Source organism: Lontra canadensis, unplaced genomic scaffold (assembly GCF_010015895.1).
Source record: "Lontra canadensis isolate GAN:19392208 unplaced genomic scaffold, GSC_riverotter_1.0 scaffold64, whole genome shotgun sequence".
Lineage (NCBI taxonomy): Eukaryota > Metazoa > Chordata > Mammalia > Carnivora > Mustelidae > Lontra > Lontra canadensis.
In genome coordinates, this window is record NW_022631058.1 from 12,025,578 (window position 1) to 12,052,603 (window position 27,026).

At 48.6% G+C, this 27,026-nt stretch overlaps 1 protein-coding gene across 1 annotated transcript in view; it reads left to right on the forward strand.

The window, feature by feature from the left end:
* Positions 1–27,026, forward strand: part of SLC24A4 (solute carrier family 24 member 4) — a 71,422-nt gene that overhangs the window by 23,548 nt on the left and 20,848 nt on the right. Inside the window, exons 10-11 of the mRNA XM_032878673.1 lie at positions 1,673–1,842; positions 5,902–6,106. Coding sequence (XP_032734564.1) covers positions 1,673–1,842; positions 5,902–6,106 — 375 coding nt within the window. The remainder of the gene's footprint in view (positions 1–1,672; positions 1,843–5,901; positions 6,107–27,026) is intronic.

Below are 27,026 nucleotides of genomic sequence, written 5' to 3' on the forward strand. Positions count from 1 at the left end.
CCCCACCCCACCCCTACCCCCTCACCCCCCACGCTGGGGAAGCCAGTTATCACAGCTTTTGCCTCAATGAACTGATGCTCCAGAGGCTCCCTCCTTCTGATCCCAGGGGCTCCCCAGGGGATGCCCATGTCAGGGCTGGTTCTACAGATAGGACAGAACCTGGAGCCTGCGGGTGGTTGGGCGGGTCTCCTCCCTAGGAGGGAGTGGTTCAAGCTCTCTAGCAGTGAGGGGTCCTGCTCCTCCAAGTGGGCCAGAGCCATAGAAATTGGCCAGGAGAGGGGCCCTTCCCAAAGCCCTGAGCACTGAAGCCCCCTGTAGCAGGAACCCCTCTACTAACTCCTTCAAATAACCCCCTGGCATCTTGGCCACCATCAAGAACGCTGCCCCAGGCTCTCTGCGTCCACCGCACGCTAATCACCTCTGGCAATCTCTGTTGGCCTTTGTCTCCTTAACTCTTCTCTTCTGAACTGTAAGTAATCTGCTTTCACCCAAGCGATAACACACGGATTACAAAACAAACCAGGACCTCCGGCGCACACCTCCTTACAGGTTAGCGTCTGTCCTGACAAATGCGGGGTCCTCCTGGCTTCGTTTCTAACCTCCATGCCTCCTGTCTGCTGAGCCTTGCTGCCTGTTTGGTGAGGGTGTGCGTGTGGGGTGTGCATTTGCTCGTGTCGGTGCCATTAACTCTCTCGAGGGTGTGCTCTTGGCTACTCTTGCCGGGAAAGGCCGCTCTCCAGGAGCCGGTGACAGTGTAGAGGGACAGCCCTACCCACTTTGACAGTCTCCCCAGAGGGAAAAACCACCTGCTTCTGTGTGCTGTGTTCCTGAGCAGTTCCATTCGTGGCCTCCCCAGGGCTCCGGAGTTACATGTCAGATCCCCCTGGGAGGCCAGCCCCGAGCGAGCCTGTGAAGCTGGCAAGGAAGAGGCCTGAGGCCTGGAGACATTTACTCTTCAGCCTCTTGGGGTGATGGGGGTCGGGGGGAGGTGGGAAGCAAAGGGTCAGAGACTGTGGCCTCCCTGCTGGAGGGTGTATGTTTTATCAGAGACGTGGGATGTGGCCAGCAGCCCTCAGCAAGCAGGCTTTCCTCTGGGGTCTCTCTTGCCTCGTCCAGCCCCTGTGGTCCTCATCCTTGCCCTCACTGCCAGGCCCCTATCCTTCTCCGCCAGGTGGAGATGGTTGTTCAAACGGAGCAGGTGGCCTGATGGGAAGCTGAGAGCCCGTGCTATCTGGTGCTTTCTAGCATTTTCCATCCTGGAGGGCCCTTGTCAATTTCCAGAGTTTTATCTGAGCCTCTGTCAACAGTGGGGAAGAAAGGTCCCCTCGCCGTCATGGGCTAGGAGGGGGCAGGGACCCTGTCTGAATTGTAGCCAGGCCCCCCAGTGAGGTGCAGACGAGGAACTGAGAGGCCTTAGTCAAGATGGACCCCAAAGAGAGGGGGCATCACCCAGCGGAGGGGCTAGACGTGAAGCGTTTGCTCGTGAGGCATCCTGTAGCACGGGACCCCGGTGCCTCGGCTAACACTCCCAGTTGGCAGGCAGTCCCCTGGCAGCTGCCCAGACCACAGCCCCAAGAGGTCTGCAGCGTGAGGGGAGGTCAGCCAGCCCAGTGCTGGGGTGTCATTCCCAAGGGAGATCTCAGCACTAATCATAGTGTTGTGCTCAATATAGTGAAGGAGGAGCCTCAGTACAGCAAAAACCCAGTGGTGATGGTGGACGAGGTCATGAGCTCCAGTCCTCCCAAGTTCAGCTTCCCGGAGGCGGGCTTACGCATCATGATCACCAACAAGTTTGGGCCCAGGACCCGACTGCGGATGGCCAGCAGGATCATAATTAATGAGGTCAGTCTGCGTCAAGGGCACTAAGAGTGAGTGACCTCGGGTGTTTGCTGTGCTTTGAAGACACGGGCTGGTGCTGGGCCACCAGGATGTCCTCAGCCAGACTGGCCTTTATTACTGTCCCTGCTATGCAAGGAGGCCCAAACGTTACCAGCGAGCAGCACACGATCCTCTCCAGAGGTATGGCACAAGGCAGGCAGCAATCAAGTACAATTTCTAAGATGTGCCACTAAGACTTTTGTCAGGCACTAAAGGAAAGCTAAGTGAAGAAAGGCCAGCTGGAAGTATGGGTTGTTTCTTTAAAGTGTTCTTTAGGACAAAAAAAAGATGAGCACACACTTGTTCTTTACAGACAGAAGAACTCTAGGAGAAAACCAAGAACACCGGCGAAGGTCACTTACTCCTGATCACTTCCTTTTCACTCTGCACCCTCCTGTTCTGCTTGAAGTTTGTGCCCTCTTTCTCACTTGGGGGAAAAAAAAAATCAGTTTTAGTGCTATTTCCTGTCCAGAAACTATAGCAAAGATGCCCCCACTCTAATGACTTTCCAACTTTCTTCCAGGCCGCATATGTGCATATGGGAGTTTGAAGTCCCTACCCTCACACCCAGGTAGTTCTCAGAGAGCTCGCAAATTTGATAACTAATAATCCGTGGTCAGCATGTCAGAGGTATGCAGAAATGATATCGCCCAGGGCTGAAAAGTTCTGTATTTTGAACATTTCTGCTTTTGTGTATAATACGTCCTCCCTGTGGAAGATATGGAAAGAAAGAGAAACACTGCAAATGCTGCATCATTCTGAATCCTTTTGACCCAGGGCAGTTAAATAGGAATTGGTGAAATTTTACTGAATCCTGGTTATCTTTCATGAGCATAATTGTACCCACTGAATGGGGGTAAGGACAACTCTGAAGGATATGGGTTCACGGTAGCTTTCTCATGGCAGACCCACCAGGGAAATCATTGGGGTTTTGAGGAGCTGGTAAAATATTGATGTTTTAGGCTGCTGGGAAGACCTTGTGTCCTCCCCCTACCCCCACCACCAGGCTGGGATTGAGTGCCCTGGCAGGGAGCATAGGGATACAGAGAGGCCGGGCTTGGGAGAGGAGATGGGCTTTTAATCTCCCATTAGCCACTAACTGGTTTGATCTTCCTGGGTCTCAGTTTCTCTTAATGAGAATGTTTGGGAAGATGCTAACAGCACTAAAAATTTCAGTGGCACACAACCGATAAACTGTGCGTGGGAGCAAAGCTGTGTCTTGGGGTAATTTCATCAGAGAATGGGAGTGGGGGGAGAAAAAAACAAAAAACCCAAATGCCCAGTTTCAAAGTTGTTTCTTAAGACCCTGGGTCTCATTAGAATGTTCAGTTATTTTAATTCCAAACTGTTAGAGATGTTTGCAAAGCCGCGATTAAGCCATGATAGAGTCTAGTGCTTGCAGTACGGATGCCCTTGTTTGTTCTCCGGAGAGGACAGAGCAGCTGAGAGGGGTTTGCAGGGGGGGCAGGTGTATAGGAGAGGGGGTGCGAGGGGTTTTCCTTCACTCAGAGGCTGCACCTGGCTGTCCTCACCCAGAGCCCCTGCAGTGAGTTGCCAAGGCGCTTTGAATCTCCCCCACCTTCAGTTTCCATGCATCTCACACCTGGGTGCTGGTCATTTTGAGCTGGTCCATTGGACGCTGAGGCCCGGCCAGGTGCAGGATATCTTACCTCTTAATGACCTTCTGCAGCAGATGATGAGATTTCCAGTTTCTCAGAGAGGCAAAGTAATTTGCCCAAAGCCACACACAGCTAGTATGAGCGCAGAACAGGGATTCCCACCCAAATTTGCATCTAGACTGCAAAAATAGGACTGCGTAGATTATCAGGGGTCAGTGAGTCCACTTTCTCAGACCCTTCTTTCTATATCTTTATTCCCTCTATAATGTTCAGCCCCTGCTTGAGTTGCTTATAATTGTCTCTTCCAAGTGGTAACTCTTTGAACATCACCACCCCCTGATTTTCTCCTTGAACTGAAATATCCTTAGAACCTCCCACCCTCTCTGATGCAGCAGGGTTCCTGTCATTACCATCTTCCAGCTTGTCTCTCTCAGCATGTGGATCCATCACCTCCTTTGTGTTATAATCTATGCCTCTTTTAATACAACCTCAGGTAACTTTAGATATTTTTCTAGGTACAATGCTCTGTTGATATTAAGCTAGAATCATGACTCCTTTCCATTGCTACCATTCATGTTGCCATTAAGTCATGCCTCCCTCCTTACAATTCTGTCCTTGCATAAACAGGTTTTTTGTTTAACTATAGGAATCACCTGTCATTTAATAGTACTTAGGTTTGCTACTTGGGTAGCAAACTATTATGACTCCACATCTGAGCTTTTGTCTCAGACACAGATCTCTTTGCTCTTTTGGTAGGCTAAGTGTTGTGAACACACTTGTAAAAAAAGAATTTTAAAATTTTCATCCCACCCTAGGCTTCATGATTTAGAAGTCCCTACCTAAAACCAACATGAAGGCAGTTAAACAGTTCCTTTGTTGTTGTTTTTAAAGAGAAATAACATGTATTTTAATAATGATGTTTTAACTTCCAGATAACCACGAGGATAGGCATTGGACACACAGATAGAAATAATAGTGCCTTGGGGACACATTCACGCCCTCTTAGTCTCCTGGCAAAGAATTGGGAGGGGTCTATATTTGTCCATTGTGTGACAGTCCTTACCCCCAAGGCCTAACTCAGGCTGACATATTGGGTATTTAAAATCAGAACCAAATGAATGCGAGCTGGGGAAAGGCAAAGGCAAAGGAAAATGGAAACCTGTTGATTTCTAGAAACGTGGCTTCTGCCTTTCCCCGGTTTCTAGAAGCCCATGGAATCGGTGAGGAAGATCAGCTTCTGCGTGTGGAAGGGAGGCAGCCTTTGTCAGTCACTATAAGATGGGGCCGGGAAGGGGACAGTTTGGTTCAGGACTTAACCCATTAGACATGGCAAAGCACTGGGACAGCAGAGACCATCCCAGTGGCCAGCGACCCAGTAAAGTGCTCAGCATCGTTGGTCGGTGGGGAAATGCCGAGCCATGGCTGGATACCATCACACACCCACCAGAATGGTTCACATGGAAAGGGCTGCCAGGGTCAAGTGCTGACCAGAACAGGACACAAAGGAAATTATAATGCATTGCTGATATGAGTGTGACGTGGTTCAGCATGCAGGTACTGTGTGACCCAGAAATTGCACTCCCAAATACACGAAAGAAACAAGTGCATTTTGTCCAGAAAAAGACTGGTGCACAAATGTTCATAGCAGTGTTCTCCATAAGAACATAAGAATAAAAGAAGGGAAACTGCACAATGCATCATGGGTTATTCATACAGTGGAATAGTCGACAGCCATGAAAAATAGTCAGCTACTCAGGCAACACCACGAATGAATTTTACAGATATTGAGTGAAAGAAGCCACACATAGAATAATACATATTATTTGAATCCATTTATATGAAGTTCAAGTTCAGGAGAAGCAAACTGATGTTTATAAAAGTCAGAATAGCAGTTACCTTGGTTACCTCTGGAGAGAAGGGGCATATAAACCAGGGAGGTGCCTGAGGGACTCTTCTGTGGGGCTGGAAATGGTCTACACCTCGATGGAGAACGTCATTGAGCTATATGCTTCATTTGAGTGTGTTTTTGCACAACAGACCTGAAAAAAATTAAACATTTAAAAAAATGATGTGGGATGTTTCCTGTAGCTATCTTCAAGCAGCTTATAAATGTCCAGTGAAGGATCTGGAATGGTCACTGTCTTCCAGAGTCAGGGGCTAGGTGGTCTGGTTGACATTAAGAAGGGGAGGCCCAGGTTCTGCCCAGGCCCCAAAGGCTTTCCCAAGTATCAGTCCACCTGGAAACGAGCAAACTGAGATGGAGTCCAAGGTTCTTGGGCCATTTCTCAGGGAGCACAGGGATGGCGTTCCAGAAGCCGTTCAGGGCTGTGCATCTGTAAGGAACAAACCACCATGGAACACTTGTCCCATGTCTTGGCATCTGACTTGCCTCCTGTCCACACAGCGGCAGAGACTGATCAACTCAGCGAACGGTGCCAACAGCAAGCCACTTCAGAACGGGAGACACGAAAACATTGAGAATGGGAATGTTCCTGTGGAAAACCCCAGCAACCCGCAGCGGGAGCAGGAGCCGCAGCCCCCACCGCCACCGCCTCCCCCAGAGCCGGAGCCAGTTGAGTCTGCCTTCCTGTCCCCCTTCTCCATGCCCGGTGAGTTCTGGGGGCGCGGGGCCCTCGGGCTAAGCTGAGGACTTCAGGTCAGAGACCTGGACCCATGAGGGCCAGGGAAGGCTGTGCAATGGGTTGACATTAGGTCACTGGCATGTGCCAGACAGCAGGTCAGATAGAGACGTAGGGAACCCTAGTAACCCCTAGTGACTGCATTTAAATGCCCAGGGCAACTGGTCTTTCTTTTGCAGTAAGAAAAAGCAACCACCACTGTTATTTTCACAGACCTGGTTTGATTCTCCCACCCAACATTCACTGACAGGATATTCTAAGGCCAGAAATTACCCACAGACAGTTATACCTCCTCCATTTGACAGCATCTCCTACCTGTACATAAGTCCTCATCTTCCTCCATCTCACTGGAGTATGACCTCTGAAGCTTAGTGACCTCTGACTGCCAGCTCCTTGCTGACCTCAACTTCTGCTCTTCTCCTTCATGCACCCTCTCCTCCAGCCACACTGGCCCCCTTCCTGTCCTTAGAACACACTTGTATGCCCTGCCTCAGGACCTTTGCACTTGCCTATTGCTGGAATGCACTGTCCCCCATGGGCCATAGGGTTTGCTCTCTCCCCTGCTTCAGATCCCTACTTAAATGTCACCTTCTTGGGGTGGCCTTCCCTGACAATGCTGTTTGAAATTTTTTTTTTAAGATTTTATTTATTTATGTGACAGAGAGAGTGATCACAAGTAGGCAGAGAGGCAGGCAGAGTGAAATATTTTATATATATATAGATAGATATGTATATATATATGTATATGTATATATGTATAGATACATATATATATACATATCTATCTATGTATCTATCTATCTATATATATATATTTTTTTTTTTCCCCGTGTGTGTCTCCCCCAGCTAAAATGTCACCTCCACAAAGGTCAGGGATCTTTGTCTGTTTCGCTCCTGCCTGACACATGGGAGGGGATTAGCAGGTATCTGTCCAGCGAGGTCAGATGCAAGAGGAACCCCAGACATACACAGTGTACCTTCCTCTTTAACCAGCTTTCTGTGCAGGCCTTTGAGTCCTAGGTGGGAGATGAAGGCCTTGGTCTCAGAGCTTTTGCCTCGGTGTCCTGCCATCCTGAGAGGGAGAATTCCAGGATTTTCAAGTCTGGAACTTGATGTTTTTCTGAAAAGAATTCTGTGTTTAGCATCGGGATCACAGAGCATGTAATTTAAGAGATGGCTCTGTGGGAAAAGGGGATGTCCAGTCCCTCAACCCCGTGTTAAGGGAAGACTCCTGCCCCCAAGTAGATGGCGGGGGGCCTAGCCAGGCTGGGATACTCTGCCATTATGGTTCATCCTGAATATAGAGGCTCCATTTGGGATCACAGGGCTGCCTCGGGGTTCCACGGTCAGAGTCTCCAGGGGCACTCTGCTTACAGCTACCTGGCGCTCCCCAAAATTCAGGGTCTGGTTCTGAAACACGGACATTTCAAAGACTGGCACAGGACACAGGAATCAGCGTTTTCTAACCTTCTCTGGGTGATTCCTGGGAACTGGCTAGGTTAGGAGGCGCTGATCCCTGTGAGTACCTCCCAGCTTGCTTTCACATGAAGGGCAGACCAGGAAAGTGACATTTTTCTCCTCACTGACGTCACAGAGGGGCCCAGCCCTGGGGTCCAGCAACCCCCGCCAGGACCTCCCTGCCGACCAGAGGGGTGAGGGGAGCTGTGTCGGACACATCCCTGACACATCAGCACACCTGTTGGAAGACTTTGGGGAGTAGAGGTCATGCTCATGTAGCTTGCCTTGTAGGCTAAAGATCACACTATATTTAGGTGGGAGCTTGGCCCCTGGGCCAGGTCTGGGCCACTGAAAGAATGGGTGGCCTTCTCCTGTGCAGCCAGATCCCAGGAGGGCAGTGTGTCCCCCCAGAGCAGAACCTGCTCCAAGTCTGAAAAGCGGGGACGGGGCCCTGCCCTGCCTAGCATTTTTCACTTCTGTGTTCATGAGCAGTCCAGACACAGGCCTGGAGTCCGGAACCCCGAGTCCCCCACAGCCGTTCATTGTAACACCAGCAGCCCACTTCCTCTCCGGCGTCCACACAGGGTGAGCATGGGGACTCAGGGCAGCAGGCTCCCCGGGGTTTCAGTTCCTCAGGGGCCAGAGCCCAGATGCAGCGGGGGCTGGGATGTGGAGGGAGAGGCGGCCATGGCCCCACCAAGCTTTCTGGGGAGGAGTTCCCACGCTGTGAGCTGTCTTCTCCAGTCCCAGGAGGTGTGTGACAGAGTTCCCACTTGGCGGGTGTGGGGCCTGATGGGGCCCCAGCCACCACCCTGCCCTGGCCACTTTGTGTGGACCCATGTACGGGCTTGGCAGGAAAGCAAAGAAGGGACATGCCATTCTGGGCAGCTACGTGTAAGGACCACTCACCTCTGTGTTTCTTCGCACCCTTGAGTTTGGCAGGACTGGGTTGGGTGGACCCCAAGGCCTGCCATCCCTCCCTTGGTTTTGTCCCGGGGACCTGGAGCTTCTCAGACAAGTGGCCGTGGGAAATGGGGTCTAGCTCCTTGCAGGACTCTGTCTGGGGGGCTCAGCCTCTGGGGCTGGGGTGGGTTGGGGGGCTTCATAGGCTGCTTATCTTGCCAGGGCTGGGCCTGGGAGCTCCCAGGCTCTGTGGACCTGAAGTACTCTGGCCCAGAGCATGACCCTGCCTGGCAGCCCCCCGCTTCCTGCAACAGCTGGTCCACCATCCTCCAGCCAGAGGCTCCAGGACGTTCCCCAGGGCTCAGCTCAGAGCAGAGCCAAATGCTTCCGCCCCGAGCTTGCTGCCTCTTGCTCTCAGGAACAGGCCGGGCTTCCTGCGTCCCTGTGGAAAGCTCCCTCTCCTTTGTGTCCCTGCGGATGCGTGTCCAGGTGCTGCCCTTGGAAACCACGAGTTACTTCCTGCTCCTCCTCCTCTTCCCTCTGCTCACCTTCTTTAAGGACTGGGGCGTGAAAAGGGGGCCCTGTGGCTGTAGGCTTCTGACTTGCCTCCTTCTGACTTTCCGTTTAGACCCGCACGGCAGCCACGGAAAAGTGAGGCCGGTGTGGACAGAGGTTTAAAGGAATTTAGACGGTGGGATGCAGCACCTGTGAGAAAGTCTGCGGGTCTGGCACCAGGCCCTGGACCACCTCTCTGGTGGGGGCCTCACGATGATCCGAGGCTGGCCAATGGCCCCGGAGGCACTTATGGGCCAGAGGGATCTAGCCATCCCCTAAGCTGGGCCCTGGAAGGAGTCGCCAGGGGTGAAGAAAGTGGTAGCAGCAGTGGGGATGGGAGGAGGGAAGGAGCCATTCCTCTGGTCAGCTTGGAACCAGTCTTTCTGCTGTGGCGGGATGAATCGGGGCCTGCCATTTCTGTGCACAGTCCTTCTGTGGGGTCGGGGGGCAGCCTGGGAGGCAGGCTCTGGAGTCCAGAAGTCCTGAGTTCAAGTTTTGGTTCTACTCCTCCCCAGCAGGAAGCACTGGGAAAACTGCTTCGCCTCCCTGAACCTGTGCCTCAGCCCCAGAATCGGGGCAACAGTGCTTACACCCCAGGGTGTAAGCACTTACACTCTAAGTGTGTGTAAGGTACTTAATCACCGTCTCTGGGCACCAACGGACACATTGTAGGTGTGCGGGAAATGCTCGTTTGGATTATGGGCTTAAATCACATGGTTTCTGTTATATCTGGCTTTTCATACCTTTCCCCATGTTTGGACCACAAGCTATGTTCTAGAAGAGTCACAGGGGGCCTGGAGGCCTAGAGCGTGGTCATCCTGCGGGTCCAGGAGCACCTGCTGTGTGCCAGGTACCCACCTCTGGGCACTTTGCCAATAAGATCCCTCTTCTCAGGAACTACTTGGGTACGGGACCACTGTGGGCTTTGGGAATGTGGGTGGGAACAGGACAGCCATGGTCCCTGTCCTTGGCCAGCTCGCAGATGTGCTGGATAAATGCAGGCATGTCACCACAGGATGCACATCACGATTCGTCTTCCTTTCCAAAACAGTGGACAGGTGGAGGAGGTGGCCCCAGCCTGTGGCCCCCGGGCTCTGTCACCCATGCAGGATCACGAGGATATGGACTGTAGCCCGGGGACATTCAGCAGCAGCCCGGCCCTGGCACTCACCTGGCCTGCCGGACACCCAGGGCAGCCTGCTCTTCCCACTCTGGGCCGCAGAGGCTGGTAATTAGGCTTCCCCAGGCCAGCCATTGCCTGGGGGAGAAGCAAGAGGAGAGAAGCTTTTTCTCCCATGGAAACTGTGGTCTGCAACCCCAGGGGACGGCTCTGAAGTTGCCAGCTGGAGACCCCGAGTCCCAGCCTGGCCAGGGAAAGCCCATAGTGCAGGTTGTTTTGTGGCTGATTTGTGGGTTGACTAGCCCAGGGGGTCAACGTGACTCCTCTCTTCTGCCTGCCGAAGTGTAAGGGAATCCCAACATGTACGGGGATGCTGGCCTTCACATCTGCCACTGTCATGATGGCTCTGGGGACTTGCTGTAGGTCAGGCCTGGAATCCTTATAGGGCTCTCTGGGGACTTCCAGGTGCTATGCCCTGTCCTAAGAGCTTTATGTGCTTTTGCTTTCATTGAACCCTCCCATGAGGTAGGGACAATGTTCTCCATTCTGCAGAGAAGGAAGGAGAGGGCAGAGACGCTGAGCCAGTCACGCAGTCACCCATCTCCTAGGAGGAGGGGAGGGGTCCGGGTGTGCAGCCCTGCTCACCACTGTGCTGTCCCACCTGTGTGCACTGAGCATTTTATTTTTCCTCACAGCACCCTTTAGACGAGGCATCATCTTTATCTCCATTTTGCAGAGGGAAACTGAGGCCCTGAGAGGCTGAGTGACTTCCTGAGTCACACGGCCATTAAGTGGGGGGAATCCCCTCTTCCCTCTTGTGTCCCCCGAGCTGTGAACACCATCACAGGCTGGCCCACTGGGGAGCAGAGTCCTGGACCGTGAGCCCCCGGGCTGTCCGACAGCTGGCAGGTGACCTCAGGTATATGCATCCTGGATCTGCGAGGCTGTGCCGCTCCTGTCAGTGGAAAGACTGGCATGAATGTGCATTTCTCCAAAGTCTACATCCTTGGAAGGGCTTGAACAGTCGCAAGAGGTAAAAATTACCGATCCCCTACTATGGGCCAGGCAGGGGGCTTTTCACGTAGCCACCCACCGAGTCTACATGACACCCTAGAAGGCGGGTACTATGCTCCCCATTTCCCATGTGAAGGAACTGAGGCACAGAGAGGTGTAGTTGCCGAGGGCATCCGGGCAGAAGGGGCAGACCACGATCTGCATGCTGGTGTTCTCACGGCAGACGTGCTCAGGGACCAGCACTGTAGTCCAGCCAGTGGACTGCCAGACGATGTGTGTGGGGGGCGTAAAGTGTTGGGGACCTCAGGCCTTGGATGGCATGGCTCTACTTTCTCTTCCTTTATCAGAATAACATTCAGCACAGGCAATCTGGAAATCTGGGGATGTTTTTAGGGCTTATTATCCCCATGCCAGGCCATCTTCCCTGCTGCTATGTGGCTCTGGAGCAGGCTGTCCCAGGTGGGATGAGAGTGGTCTATTTGGCCTCTTTAAACCCGGAGGGGGCAGGGGTGGGGGTGCGCTGCCAAAATAGAGCTCTAGAAACTCTAGAAAGCCCTAGAAAGTGGGCACATTCTCACCTCAGAGCCCCTCAGCCCATCTGTGAATGCGGTGGAGAATCCAGGTGCCATGGGCTCGTGTCCATGTGATGGTCCAGACACGATGCCCGTCTGTCCCAGGCCCCCAGAGGCATGCGGCCCTACAGGGCGGAAAGCTTCGCATTCTTGCCTGTCTCTGGAGCTGCCAGAGAAGAGGTCTCATAGGTCAAAGTCAGGATTTCAAGGGAGCGTCCTTGCCCTTGCTGAGCTGTCGGTTCACAGCCCGTTCAGAACGAACACTGGCGGAGCATTTTGTTTGTTTGTTTGTTTTCACGTAACAACTTTTTTTTTTTTTTTACATTTTAACTCCAGTGTAATTAATATGCGGTGTTCGTTTCTGGTGTGTCATACGGTGATTCAGCAATTCCGCACGTTGCTCGTTGTGCTAGGCACACGATTCCTACCCTACAACAGCTTTGTTGATCTAGAATTCACTTGCCCTAGTGCTTGCGCCTTTCAGGTATACAAAGGGTGGGTTTTAGGAGATGCCCAGAGCTGTGTAACTGTCACATCAACTCTAGCCGCTCTCTACCACCCCTCCCCCCTGAGCAGCGATCCCCATCCCTCCCCCACATGCCCCCATCTCCTGGCAACCGCTGCTCTGTCCCTTCAGATTTATCTGCCTGGACATTTCATAGGAATGGAATCGTGTCGTAGGTGGCCTTTTGTGACTGGCTGCTTTTCCTCAGGATCGTTTCAAGGCGTATCTGTGTGGTAGCCTGTGTTGGTACGTCGTTCTTCTGTGTGGCTGACTAATCCCTTGTATGGATATCCATCTGTTGCTAGACATTTGGATCATTTTCACTTTTCTGGCTATGGGTGGTTTAGAAAAAACGTAATAGAACATAGTGGAGAAAGAAGCCCAATTTTTTTTTCTTTTTTTAAATCTAAGTGGAAACCATTTTCCTCCAGGTCCCTGTGGTTCGTGACAAAAGGTGTCTGAACACTAGGATCGGAAGCGAGGGTGGGAATTAAAGACCTGCCACCTCCTTCTATAGAGTGAGAAGCCGAGTCCCAGAGAGGGGGCACGGGCTTTCCCAAGGGGGAGCCTAGACCAGAAAGAACCAGGCATCCAGGCCGTCTACCCCAGTTGCTGCTCTGTGGGGTCCCTGCCGCCAGGCCAGCATGGTGCATGCTGGGAGTGTGGGGGTGAGGGGACCCAGACCTGTCCTGTTCCGGGGTCCCAGAGCCTCTTCATGTGCTGGCAACACAAAGACCACACAAGTTCCCACAAGATACAGGGGGACCTTTTTTGGACAGTAAGGCTATAGGGATGTGTCATGGATCCCAGGGCACAGAAACAGCTGGAGGCCTCCAGGGGCAGGACGTGGGGCTTCTGGAGGTGTCAGGACTCCTCCTGGTCCTTGTCTTCATTTCTCCACAGATGCCTGTCAGACTGGCTTTCGCAGATTCAGTCAGTCCACACGGCAGACTGTGGCCTCACGTGGACCCCAGAGTGGCCTATGACCATCCCAAGCCCCCTACCTTAGCTTGCTGGTGCCGCGTCTGAATTCCAGGGTCTGGAGAGCAAGAGAGAATGCCATGCACCCAGAGGCCAGGTGGCTGGCCCCAGTCCATTCACTGTGCTAGCCAACGAGGCATTGGTGGCCCCTAAGAAGGTAGCTCTGAGGGAGGACCGTCTGCGCACATGCGCGCCTACATCCCTTGTGGGACCCATGACTGCTGCCTCTCACGTTATCAGGAGATGCAGGGTGTAGCCCATCTGAGACACAGGAAAACAAAAATACAGAGATGTAGGTGCCTTATGTGATCGTGGGAAGGACACTTTATTTAGTCTGGGCACCAGGAGCTACCCCAGAGCCTCCCCACCACACCTGCTTCCACGGCTGCCACATCAGAATCAGGGCAGTGTGGCCAGGACACCACGGAACCATGAGTTCCAGGTCTCCCTGTCAGAGCTGCGATCCAGGGGCCAGGGGGCTGCTGCCACAGCTGGGTCTCAGCCCCCACAGCAGCATAAACAGGGCACAGGGATGGTGGCCAGACCAATGGATATCCACACAGCTAATGCCTAGGCTCGGACCCCCCTTGGCAAATCCCATATCCAGGGATCCTGCTAGATAGAAGTCATCTAGAACAGCTGAAAGGCAACCTCACCCCACCTCCATTCTTCTCAGATTTGAGGGGGGCTTTTTTGAGTCCAGACCTGGAGCTGCAAGGGAACCTGGGAGATGCCTCTGCAGACACCAGAAGAGGGAGGTTGGCATGGGAGCCAAGGGCCAGCTCAGCCTGACCTACTGGGTGGCTGGTGTTGATCCCCGTTTCCCAAATGAACAAACTGGGACTCAGGTGGTTAGGTGCCATGACTGGGGCTGGCTCCAAGTCTGCCCAGTTCTGAAGTGCTGTCTTTTGGTGCCACCGTTGACTTTGGCCGAGAGGGCCCTCCACTAAGCTAGCATGTAGGCTCTAGGATGCCAGGGGTGGCAGGAAGGAAGGGGAGGGAGGAGGCCAGTGGCTGGGTCTGCATGGTTTTCAGACAGCAGGAACCCAACCACCCCACCCTGTCATTGCAGGCTTTGCGGAATGTTTAAGGCTAGAGGGCATGCCGGTGGGGGTGAGAGCCAGTGAGTGTTATTACTTGGTATTTCTGGGATTAGCGGTCTCTAATTTCATGATCCCCAGGGCCTCCAAATTCAGACAAGGCCCTCAGAGGCTGCGCAGTAAGCTCTGTACTTTCTGCTTTCCTTTGGTCTCCCCACAGTTCCTGGAGGTGGGTGAGGGGGTACAGTTCCCCACCATCTCACAGAAGAGGCTCAGAGAGGCTGACATCCACCCACTGACACACAGTGACAAGTGGCAGGGAGAACAGCTCTTTCTGCTGGATGCCCTGAGATCCCCGAAGTGAGGCCCAGAGCTGGCCGTAACTTGGGGTCTTCAGAACGAGGGCATCGACGCACCAACCCCAGATGACCTTCCAGCTTTGGGACCCATTACATTCGGTCTGAGCTGGACATGGAGCCTCCACAGAGCTCAGTGGGGGACTTAGGACCATCACCCAGGGACCTACACCAGCCCAGGTTGCTCAGCCCCACTTCTCTGTGGCCTGGGAGATCTTGATCTACGGATCAGATCTGTGCCCTCTTCCCCATAAAGGCAGCTGCTTCTGTGGGGGTGGGGGCAGGAATAGGGTCCTAGTGGCCAAACTGTGTTCCCTGACTGTGCCAGTATCTGAGAGAGGGGAGACCAAGCCAAGGCCTCTCTCTTGGAGAAGGCCTCCCACAGACCCCATGAGCCCTGCAGGCCTGTACCCTAGACTGCAAGATACATCTTCCTGCGCCTTGAGTCCCTGTGTGCCCAGCCCTGCCTGCATTCCCATGTCAGCCTTGAGTGGGGCCTGCCTCTGACTTGGCTGAAGCCTAGTGTGTGCTTTCTCATCGTCCCTTCCATTCTTCCCCTCCCTCCCAAGCTTCAGCCTGGCATCTCAGAATGACTGTAGTCCTGACCTCATCTGCTGCCCATGGGGGAGGATCTCTGCTCACTCCTCTAGTGCCCTCAGTATCAAAATCCACCCCCAGAATTCAGGAGCAGGTCCTTACGAGGCTTTGGTGTTGGACTTCTGGATCTGCCAGTTCCTAGCTGTGTGACTTTGGGCACACGGCCTTAACCTCTCTGAGACTCTTCTCTATAAAACCCCCCAAGCCAGTGCTTGACAAGAGTCCCTGTGAAGTGGAAGTTAATGTGGTCATTAACATCAACAATAGTTAACATTTAGTGTTTACTGTGCACCATGTGTTATCGTAAACACGTCATGTGTGTTGGCTCATTTTCAGTTTTATTTCAGTTCCTGCAAGGCAGAAACCATTGTTCTCGCCCATTTTACAGATGAGAAAACAGATACAGAGAGGCTCAGTACTTTCCCAAGTTCACACAGGTAGCATAAGCCACAGCTGGGGTTTGAACCTGGCAATCTAGCTACAGCTAACCATGGAACTGCTGTGCCCTTCGGGAAGCAATCCATTTAATGATAAGTCTAAATTTCAGGATAAAACAAAAATGTACTAAAAACTAAAAATTATTTGGAAGTTCGTTTGCCCCAAGGAATAAGAAAACTTCAGTGGTTCCCTTTCTCAAGAGGACTTTTCTGTTTTGATCAGAGCCATGAGCTAAGGGTGGGAGGCCCTAGTTGGATGGTTGACACCTCCGCCAGGAGGCAGGTAGCAAAAGGACTTCCACGGGCCTTGAAATCATGGGACTCCGAGGGCAGGCAAGCAATACAGCACCATGGACTGAGGATTTTTAAACTTTAAAGACCTGCCTTCAAGTCTTGGCACCATCTCTCACTTTCTGAGATGTTTAAGTCCCTGAATTCCATCAAACCTCAGTTTTCCTACCTATAAAATAGGGACAATGTCCCCTAAAAGTTGACATGAAGAGCAGAGAGTGTGAAAATCACCTCCAAGATGTGAGGCACGGCAGGAATGTTGGGTAATGGTGAGGTAGTCAGTTGTCAATCCCTCCTTGACAATGTTCCACCTTCCCCTGCATTTCTCAAACCTTCCCCTCCCCCCAGCCTCTCCACAAAGGCCAGCCTGGAGCCTCCTCTCCACCCCACCCTCCAGTTGGGGAAGCAGAGTCTGTTTGTGGCTCTGCCTCTGATTTTCTGTGAGATTTGGCACAGTTCATTAACTTTCATGGGACTTTGTTTTCCTCTTTATGAAATGTAGTTAACCAAGTGAAACTTATGCTGGGAATGCAGGGTTGGTTCAATGTATGAAAAACAATACCACATTGTTAATAAAACCACATGATCATCTCAGTAGAGAAGAAGCACCTAACAAAATCCAACACTGTTTCTGGATGAAAAACCCCACAACAATCTTAGGAATAGAAGCAAACTTCCTTAATGTGATAAAGGGCATAAAGATCTAATATCCTACATTGTGGTAAAAGACTGAAAGGTTTCCCCTTTAGACCGGGAACAGGACAAAGATGTCGCTTTCACCACTTCTTTTCAACATCGTGCTGGAGGCTCTAGGCAGGGTCAACAGGCAAGAAAAATAAAAGCATCCAGATTGGAAAGGAAATATAAAATTATGCATAAATAATATCTTGCATATAGAAAATTCGAAGGAATCTACAAAAAACTGTAAGACTAATCTTACAGGATACAAGAGCAATGTACAAATTTCAGTTGTATTTTGGTACATGAGCAATTAACCTGAAAACGAAATCAAAACAATTTCATTTATAATAGCATCAAACAGAATAAAATACCGAGGAATAACTTTAACAAAGGGAGTACAAGATGTGCACACTGAATGCTACAAAATATTGTTGAAAGATAGTAAAGATCTAAATGGAAAGTCATCCCATGTATATGAATAGGAAGACATAAAAACCTTTTAAATGACACAAGTCCCCAAATTGATCTTCAGATTCTCAGCAATCAAAATCATCATTAGCTTTTTTTTTTTTTTTGAAAGAATCGATGGGCTAACCCTAATACATATGGAAATGTGGGAGGCCCCGAATAGCCAAACAATCTTGAGAAAGAACAAAGATGAAGGACTCACACTTCCTGAGTTTTAAACCTACTACAAAGATGTAATCAAGACTGGTACTGGAAATAAGGGTAGAAGTTATGGATCAATGGAATAGACTTTGAGAATTTTGATGTATACCCATACACTTAAGGTCAAATAATTTTTGACAAGGATGCCAAGACCATTTGATGGGGAAAGAATAGACTTTTCAACAAATGGTACTAGGAAAAAGATTGCCACATTAAAAAAAAAATCTGGATCCCAAACTCACACCATATACAAAAGATAATTCAATACAAGACAGAGACCTAAATGTAATAGCTAAAAATGTGAAACTCTTAGAGGAAAACATATTCATGAGTTTGGATTAGACCATGGAGTCTTAAATATAACAAAATCATAAGTAGCCGGAAGGAAAGCATAAATTGCACTTCATTAAAACTTTTGTGATTTATAGGACATCGAACGTGAGAAGACAACTCATAGAATGAGATGAACCATTTGTAAATTGTGTTTCTGATAAGGATCTAGTCTCCTGAATACATACAGAACTCTTGGAACTCAACACTGAAAAGACTAATTAATTTTAAAAATGGGCAGAAGATTTGAATAGACCATTATCTAAAGAAGATATACGAATAGTAAGTCCATGTTAGAAGATCCTTAACATTATTAGTCATCAGGAAAATGCAAATCAAAACCACAGTGAGATACCACTTCACTAGAATGGCTCAATTTAAAGAGACAGCAATGTATTGGCGAGGATTTGGACCTATTGGAAACTTCAAATGTTGCTGTTGGAAATGTAAAATGGTATGCTTCTTGGGAAACAATCCGTCGGTTCCTCAAAGAGTTAAATGTAGAGTCACCCTATGAGGCAGCAATTCCACCCCTAGCTATATGCCCAGGAGAAATGAAAACCTATGTCCGCATGAAAATTCACACATAAATGTTCATAGCATCAATTGTAGCCAAGAAGTAGGCACAATCCAAAATCCCATGGAGCAATGAACGGGGAAGCAAACTGGTGGGTGTGTCCATATAACGCAACATTATTCATACTGCCCTTTGCTGCCACATGGATGAACTTTGAAAACATACATAAGTGAAAGGCAGATGCAGAAGCCTATGTACTATAATTTGATTTATATGGAATGTCTAAAATAGGTAAATCTGCTACATACACATTAGTGGTTGCCAGAGTTTGAGAGAGGAGGGGAATGGGGAAGACTTACTCATGGGAACAGGTTTTCTTTTGGAGGTGATGAAAAGCACATAGGAATTACATAGCGGTGATTGGCTATGCAGCTTTGTAATATATGAAAACCCACTAATTATCCATTTAAGTGGGTGAATTTTTAATGTTAATTGTATCTCGCTTGGGGCGGCTGGGTGGCTCAGTGGGTTGAGCCTCTGCCTTCGGCTCGGGTCATGATCTCAGGATCCTGGGATCGGGCTCTCTGCTCGGCAGGGAACCTGCTTCTCCCTCTCTCTCTCTCTCTGCCTGCCTCTCTGCCTGCTTGTGATCTATCTCTGTCAAATAAATAAAATCTTAAAAAAAAATTATAAAAAAAAATCACTTGCTTTTACATATAGAACTGACCAGAAGGGGTGCTGCCCAAAGCGTGGTCCAAGCACAAGCAGCAGCACGTAGGATCTTGTTAGAAATGGAAATTCTTGGGCTCCCATTCCAGACCAGCCAAGCCATTAGCTCTGGAGGTGGGGGAGGGTGGCACCTAATGAGCTCCTCAGGGAATTCAGATTTAAACTCACATTTGAGGACCATTGGTCTAGAGCTATAGTCCCTAGATCTTGAAGACACTCCTCGTTCCAGGATTCATGTATATATCTTGATCACACAGTGACACAGCCCCACATCCCATGAATTAACCACTCCCTTAGGTGGAGTGCCTAGTACACTGTCCCAATTCATTTGTTTGTAGTTTTCCATCAACAACTGCATCCATTCTTAATTTTTGCCTCCAGTATGATTAACCATCTGTTTTGTTACCATTGGTTTTAAAGGTTTTTTTTCACATCATTATGCTGTAATTTTCTACCAAATTCAAAAGGAAAACCTGAAAGCTGAGTGACACAAAAGACACAGCCCTTCTCTTGCTTGTGTTTGTAAATCAGTTGGAGTCCATGGGGAGCATCTCTCAGATGTCCCTGACATTACACTTGAAGGAAAGGCAGTGGGGGTCAGCAGGGACTCCTGGTGGTGGGGGGCATGTCCTTGGGTGTAGACACTGTCCCATGACCCCTGTTGCTACCCACCCACCCCCAGACTCCTTTCACCCATGAGTTAGTCCAGACTTTTTTTTAAGAGGGCACATGCATGCTGTGGGGGTGGGGGGGCAGCAGAGAGAGAGGAAGAGAGAATCTTAATCAGGCTTCACACCCAGCGTGGAGCCTGTTGCGGGGCTCAATCCCATGACCCTGAGATTGTGACCTGAGCCAAAATCAGGAGTCGGACGCTCAACTGACTGAGCCACCCAGATGGCCCAGTCCACACTCTTTTAAAGTTAGAGAAACCCAATTCAGGCTGGCTTAAGCCACAAAAAAAAAAAAAAAAAAAAAAAAGCCCACTGTGGCAAGTTCCCTAGGAGAATCTACCTTCATGCAGAGTTGAACCTGGGGCTCCAGTGGTTACAAGATACTGTCCGTCTCTCAGCTATGCTTTCCCTGGGCTGGCTTTATCCTTGCACGGCTTGCAAAGATGGACACCAGCCATCCAGACTTCCATCCCATTGGGTTAATTCAAAGCACAGGTGGTACCTCTGAGTTAAGGATTGAATTAAGCTGCATGGGACAGAAAATTCAAGTGACAGGACATTTGCTGCGAGGAATTTTTTGTTACCTCATAAGAAAGTCCTGAAATTAGAGAGTCTTGCAGCTCTATCCTTCACCCAGTATCCATTTCTGTTCCTCCATCCTTAGTGGGTGGCTTTTGTCTTCAAGGTTGCCAGTTGGTCCTGCCCCTCTGGTGTGCCTGTGTTCCAGCCAGGAACAGAGACAAAGGACAAAGGGTGAGAGAGACACATGTCACAAAAGCTTGCCTCTTTTTAAAGATTTCATTTATTTGAGAGAGCAAGAGAAGGAGCCTGAGTAGGGAGTGAAGGGGCAGCAGGGAGGGAGAGGGAGAACAGGCTCCCCGATGAGCAGGGAGCCCAACACAGGGCTCAATTCCAGAACCCAAGGGTCATGATCTGAGCTACCCAGTGTCTCCTAAAGCTTGTCTCTTATCACAAAAATATTCACCTTCCTGGAAGTTCCACCATATAGACTTCCAATTACATCTCTTTGTTAGAGCTGCAACCACTCCTACCTGCAAGGAAGCCTAGGAAATTAAGATTTTTAGCTGGAAAAAGGACTATTGCAAGCAAAATAAGGTTCCTCTAGTAAGAAAGGGACAATGGATATTAGAGGAAGATATTACCAGCAAAATCCCAAGGGTTGACACTCTAGTCATGCACCCAGCCCCAAACCTATGTAAACCTCCTAGTGGCAAGCATTGTTCACTGTTGGAGTCCCAGTACCTAGAATAGTGCCTAGCCCAGAGTAGGCACACACCAAGTATTTACGGGATACATGATTAGTCGCACTTGACCCACACCCAAAGAGCTAGGGGGTGGAGTCAGCCCTCCAAACCATGTAGACTGATGCGGGATGGAGGGTTGGCTCCCTAAAGGAACATTCGCTTGCTGTTACAGGTAGAGGAGTGAATGCTGGCCAGAATGAGCAGCGCATGCCCAGTACAACCCAGAAGTGCTCAGACTTGCCAATTTTTAGAGATCACCTACTACTCATCCAGGAGCAAAACCCAACCAAAGCAGACTAACCAGTCCAGATGCCAGTACTTTGAGCCACCTCCTCTGTCTGCCTCTCCCACTGCAGGAGGCAGTTTTCCTCTGCCCCCCCCATCACCCCAAGGTCAAGTACCAGATAACTAGAGATGGCCTCTACACCCCAGAGCCTGCTGAAATGATTCACACTAGCCAATCTGAAGCCTTCCTGCTGTGCCTTGTCTTTTCTCATGGAAATCACAATAAATGTTCCTGCCCATGCTCTCCTCCTGCTCCTCCTGCTTCCTGACCAACCCTCTTGCTTCTCCCTGTGACTCAGCATGACATACCTTGCGCCTTGTTTCTAGGGATCTGTGACTACGAAACTTCTTTTCATGATGATTGCTTTTGTGTATCTTACTATACCTAATTAAAATCAACACTAGATGCTTTTTACAACACACTAGGTGTGGGTTTGGTAAGATAATATATATTAGAACTTGGGGACATTAAAGAATCTTGGTAGGACTCAGGGATCCGTTAGCAACTCCACCCACCCCTGCCCGCACCCCAGGTGATGTGGATAGTCAGGAAGAACCCAGAACCAACGATCTAGTCTCATCCTCTCACTTGGCAGATGAGAAGGCTGGGGCCCAGCCTGGTGGACATGTCCGGAGACCACATCCTGGGGCAGGAGGTTGTGTGGTGAGCACAGAATTGAAACAGGGAGCGAGATGCTTCCGGCCTGAAGAAAAGCCCCTCCCATGGCGGGGTGGTTCCTCTCTTCGAAACTCTATTGCTTAGGACACTTCGGTTGCAAGTAACAAGTGAGCTAGGGCTCAGTTGAGCAGGAAAGATTTTATGAGAAAGGTACACAGGTGTTTCCTAGACTTGGTGCAGGTGGGTCTCAGGACAAAGCAGAGCCAGGAAACACAGGGTCAGCCTGACCCCCTCTCTCCCTGTCCTCTTCCTCGTCCCTATGTAAACCTTTGCCCTTCAGACCTGCTTCCTCTGCCTGTCCTATCCTCACTTCACAATTCCACCATGTACATTGCCGTCAGTCCCAAGTTCAGTGTCTTGAGAAACAGACTGTGATAATTCAGTGTGATTGGAACCACCCCTGGGTCAGTAATAGGCAGGGCACAAACATGGCTGGCAGAAAATAGCCGCGTGATTGGGATCACTGCCACAGTTGTCTCGGGAATCTCACTGAATCCGAACTTTCATGCCTAGCCACCCAGCAAGACCTAGGGAGGTGGTTCCAGGACATTGGCACCTCCTTTTCCCAGGCAGGTGCGACTGGGTTCTCTGTTTCTACTCCAGTAACACGTCCTCATGATGTGTTCTATTCTCTTAGAGAAGTTCAGGAAATTTCACATTTCATGAGCATGATCTAGAGAAATCCTCTCCTGGGAATAGGCTTTCAAATGGGAATTCTCACTCCTGCTATGTGAGGTGTTTTTAAATTCGTTTTTATTTCTGATGGCCTTTTCCTATTCTTGTCCTGGTCCTTGGCCTCCCATTCATTTCACATGTACTGGGGCTCTGCTGAGGGCATAAGCATGTAAGGATCTAGCAGGTCCCTGCCTATGAGCATCTCAAATTCTGGCTTCAACACCTCACAGGACTGTACCACCCAAGCCAACATCAAAAGCCATGGTTCGATAGCTCCCTAAAGTATCCGGAACTGGCTCCATATTAGTTGCCCAAATAGGAATGGTGAGGTGTGCACTGAGAGCGTCTGGTCCCCAAGCCCCCAATTTGCTATCATCACCCCCATTCTAAGGTAAGAAAAAGAGGTTTGGGGGACTGCTTGCCCTGTGACCCGTAGCTGATGAGTTACCCAGCAGGATCAGACCCTCATGTCAGATGCCAGAGCTTTGCCCGATGCCTGTCTGGTCTCTGGCCTTTAATCTTCATTTTAATCTTCATTTCAGCCTACCCAGCTGTCAGGGAACAAAACAGTAAATAAAGTGCTGAATTACTCAGTGCAGGCCGTTAGCAAATAGGACAGCGTGTCACCTCCCGCTAATCATATGCTCCAGACAAGTGCAGAAGGCACCCGAAGCTGTCACCAGCTGCGTTGGCACCCCTGTCCCAGAAAGTGTAGGTGGAGGACTTGGGCAGTGAAGCCATAGGTCAGCTTCGCTGGTTTCAATAGTTCATAAATACTCTTACAAGTCAAAGCAGTTACAGAAGAAAGAGATCACCATGGACTGAATTAATGAGGAAAACCTTTCTAGAAGAGTCAGAAAAATGGGGAAGCTGCAGATACGGGGGTGGGGCGGGGCATAGCATGAGCCCTATTTTGACCATGATCTGTGGCAATAGCTAATTTACACACAGATATCTGTCAAATATAACAGGAGTCTCATAAGATGATATTTCATTCTTACTGTATACCATAACTCTGCCATTTGCTTCTTTTAAAGAAATGTTGGTTGCCATCCGCTTAATTGCTCTCACAGTCCATTAATGGTGGCATCCAGTGGTTGAACAACACAGCGGCAACACAGGTCTGAGAGAGCACTGTTTCATGGAGAACAACGGTGGGGCCCTGAGGCTTGCCAGCTGGGTGGGGCCAGATCCCGGGGAGATGTCCAAACCAGGTGTGAAACCCGTACCAGACAAAAACAACACAAGTTTGTGTCTGAAAATGAGAAAACAATCTTCCCACTGTGGCGTTTGTAGATATCTCCAAAGATGCTCCCGAGAATTTAAGTGTTCAGGGTTGCAATTCCCCGAAGTGGATTCTTCCCACATATATGGAATTTTAGGTCAATTGTGGAGAGCCCTCACAGCCTAGATGGGGTAGGGTCTGCGCTGACAAGGGAAGAGCCAGGAATTTTGGACAATCAAGCAGGAAACCCTTCTGCTCTCTATGCAAGGATTACAAGGCACAGAAAGGTACGTAGAGAAAGATCTGGGAAGACAGATGTCTTTCTGATGAAGTTTCTAGGATGAATACATGAATGGATTTGCTGATTTTTGAGCTAACCATAATTTGTTGGTTCATTATTAGAAGCAGGCTGGGTTTGTTGTTTTGTTTTTTTTTTTTTTCCTTAGTAAATACACTTTTAATGATTTAGGAAGATTCAAGCCCAGATGTACAGAGCTAAAACAGCTCCTGCCAGCCTACTTTGCAGGGTTTTTTTGAGATATAATTCATAGATCATGAAATTCACCCTTATGAAGTGTCTAGTTCAGTGGTTTTTAGCATATTTACAAAGTTGTTCAACCATCACCACTATGTACTTCCAGAAAGTTGTTTGTTTGGGTTTTTTTTAAGATTTATTTTTTAGACAGAGAGCATGCATGCACGTGCGAGTGGGAGGGGCAGAGGGAGAGGGAGAGACAATTCCAAATGGACTCTGTGCTGAACTCAGAGCCCGACTCCCGGTTCAATCTCACGACCCCGAGATCACGACCTGAGCTGAGACCCAGAGTCAGACTCTTAACCGACTTCACCACCCAGGCTTCCGGTTCCAGAAAATTTTCATTTCTACACTCCAGAAACCCCACACCCATGAACAATCCCTGCCATCCCCCTCCACAACCATTGGTCTTTCTGTCTCTGTTGGATTTGCTTATTCTAGACATTTCATATAAATGAAATCACATAACATGTGGCCTTTAGTGTCTGGCCTCATGCATTTTTCAGGTTTTCTAGGTTCATCTGTGCTATAACATGGGTTAGTACTTCATTCCTTTTTATGGACGGATAACATTACATTGTATTTATATGCTGCATTTTGTTCATTCACTACTTGATGTGTATTTTGGCGGTTTCTACTTTTTGGCTATTAGAAGTAACACTGTTGGGAGCATTTGAGTACAGATTTTTGTGTGGGCATATCGAGGAACTGCCAAACTCTTTTCCAAGAGGCTGTTTGTGCATCTTTGCATTCCCACCAGGAGTGTATGAAGGTCCGCATTGTCCCCACATCTTTGCCCATATTATCATCTGTCTTTTTTGGTACAGTCATACTGGTGGGTACAGAGTAGTTTTATTTGCCATTTCCTAATGATTAAAGATGTTGAGCAACTTTTCATATATTTATTGGCTATTTTTTTCTTATTGGCTATTTTTATATTTTCTTTGGAGAGCTGGCTATTCAAATCCTATGTCTATTTTTCAACTTGGGATTTTTTATTGTCAAGTGATGAGTCCCTTATATATTCTGTAAACTAGACCTTTATATGATTTCTGAATGTGTTTTCCTATCAGGTAGATTGTCTTTCACTTCCTTGATAGTGTCCTTTGATGCTCAAAACTTTTAAATTTTGGTAAAATCCAGTGTACCTATTTTTTTCTTCTGTTTGTGTTTTTTGGTGTCTGTTAAGAAACCATCGCCTGATCCAGTATCGGGAAGAGTTATGCCCTCGTTTTCATCTAAACTTTATGGTCTCACCTCATATTTAGATCTTCAATCCGTTTTGAGTTAATTTTTGTATGTGGTGTGAGGGAGGGGTCTAATTTCATTCTTCTGCATTGTGGATAGGTTGTCCCAGCACCATTTGTTAAAAAAGACTGTCCTTTTCCTATAAATAGTCTTGACACCCTTTTAATTCTTTTATTTACTTTTAAAGATCTTATTTATTTGACAGATCACAAGTAGGCAAAGAGGCAGGCAGAAAGAGAGGGGGAAGCAGGCTCCCCACCCAGCAGAGAGCCCAATGCAGGGCTCAATCCCAGGAGCCTGAGATCATGACCTGAGTCGAAGGCAGAGGCTTAACCCATTGAGCCACCCAAGCGCCCCGGACACCCTTTTTAAATATCAATTCATTTTAAATGGATGAGTTTATTTCTGGACTCAAAATTCTCTTCCATTGATTTATAAATCCTTATGCCAGTAGCGTACTCTCTTGATGGCTTGTAGCTCTGTAGTAAATTTTAAAATCAGGGCATGTAAGCTCTCCAACTTTGTTCTTCTTCCAAGATTAGTTTGGCTATTCTAGGTCTCTTGCATTTCCATGTAAGTATTAGAAATAGCTGGTCAATTTCTATTAAAAAAAAAAAAGGCCAGCAGGATTTAATAGAGATCTTCCCATTTATTTAGGCTTTTTAAATTTCCTTCAATATTGTTTGGTAGTTTTCAGCATATAAATCTTATACTTTTGTTACTTTATTCCTAAGTTTTTGTTTTGTTTGCTGCTGTCATAAATGGAACTGGTTTTCTTAATTTCGTTTGAAATTAAGAAATCTAATTTCATAATGGATCATTCATTGTTAGCATATAGAAATACAACGTTTTTTGTATATTGATCTTATATCTTGCAACTTTGCTAAATTCATTTACTATAATGGTTTTTTTGGTGTGTGTGGATTTTTAGAATATTTTCTCTATGAGATCATGCCATGTACAAATAGGAATAGTTTCACTTTCTCTTTCCAAGCCTAATGACTTCTTTTTCTTGACTAGAGCTCCTGGCTAACACCTGCAGTACAATGTTGAATGGAAATGATCAGAGCAGACATCTTCATTGTGTTGAAAGCTTTCAGTCTTCAACCATTAACTATGACGTTAGCTGAGGCTTTTAGAGATGCCCTTTACCGAGATAAATTCTCTTCTCTTCCTAGTTTGTTGAGTGTTTTGAAAAGGTGTTGGAGTTTGTTAAATGTCTGCCTTTTCTTTTTGCCTGAGTGGACGTGATTGTGCAGGGTTGGTTTTTTGGGGTTTTTTTTTTCCTTTATTCTATTGACATGGTATACTGGATTGATTAAATTTCATATTCAAACCAAACCTGCATTCCTGGGATAAATCCCACTTGGTCATGGTACATAATCCTTTTTACATGTTTGCTTGATTCAGTTTGCCAGAATTTTGTTGAAGAGTTCTGTATCTATATTCATAAGGGATATTGTTCTGTGTTTCCATTCTCTTGAGGTCTGGCTTTGCTATCAGGATAATACTGGCTTCATGGAGTGAATGAGAAGATGTTCCGTTCTCTAAT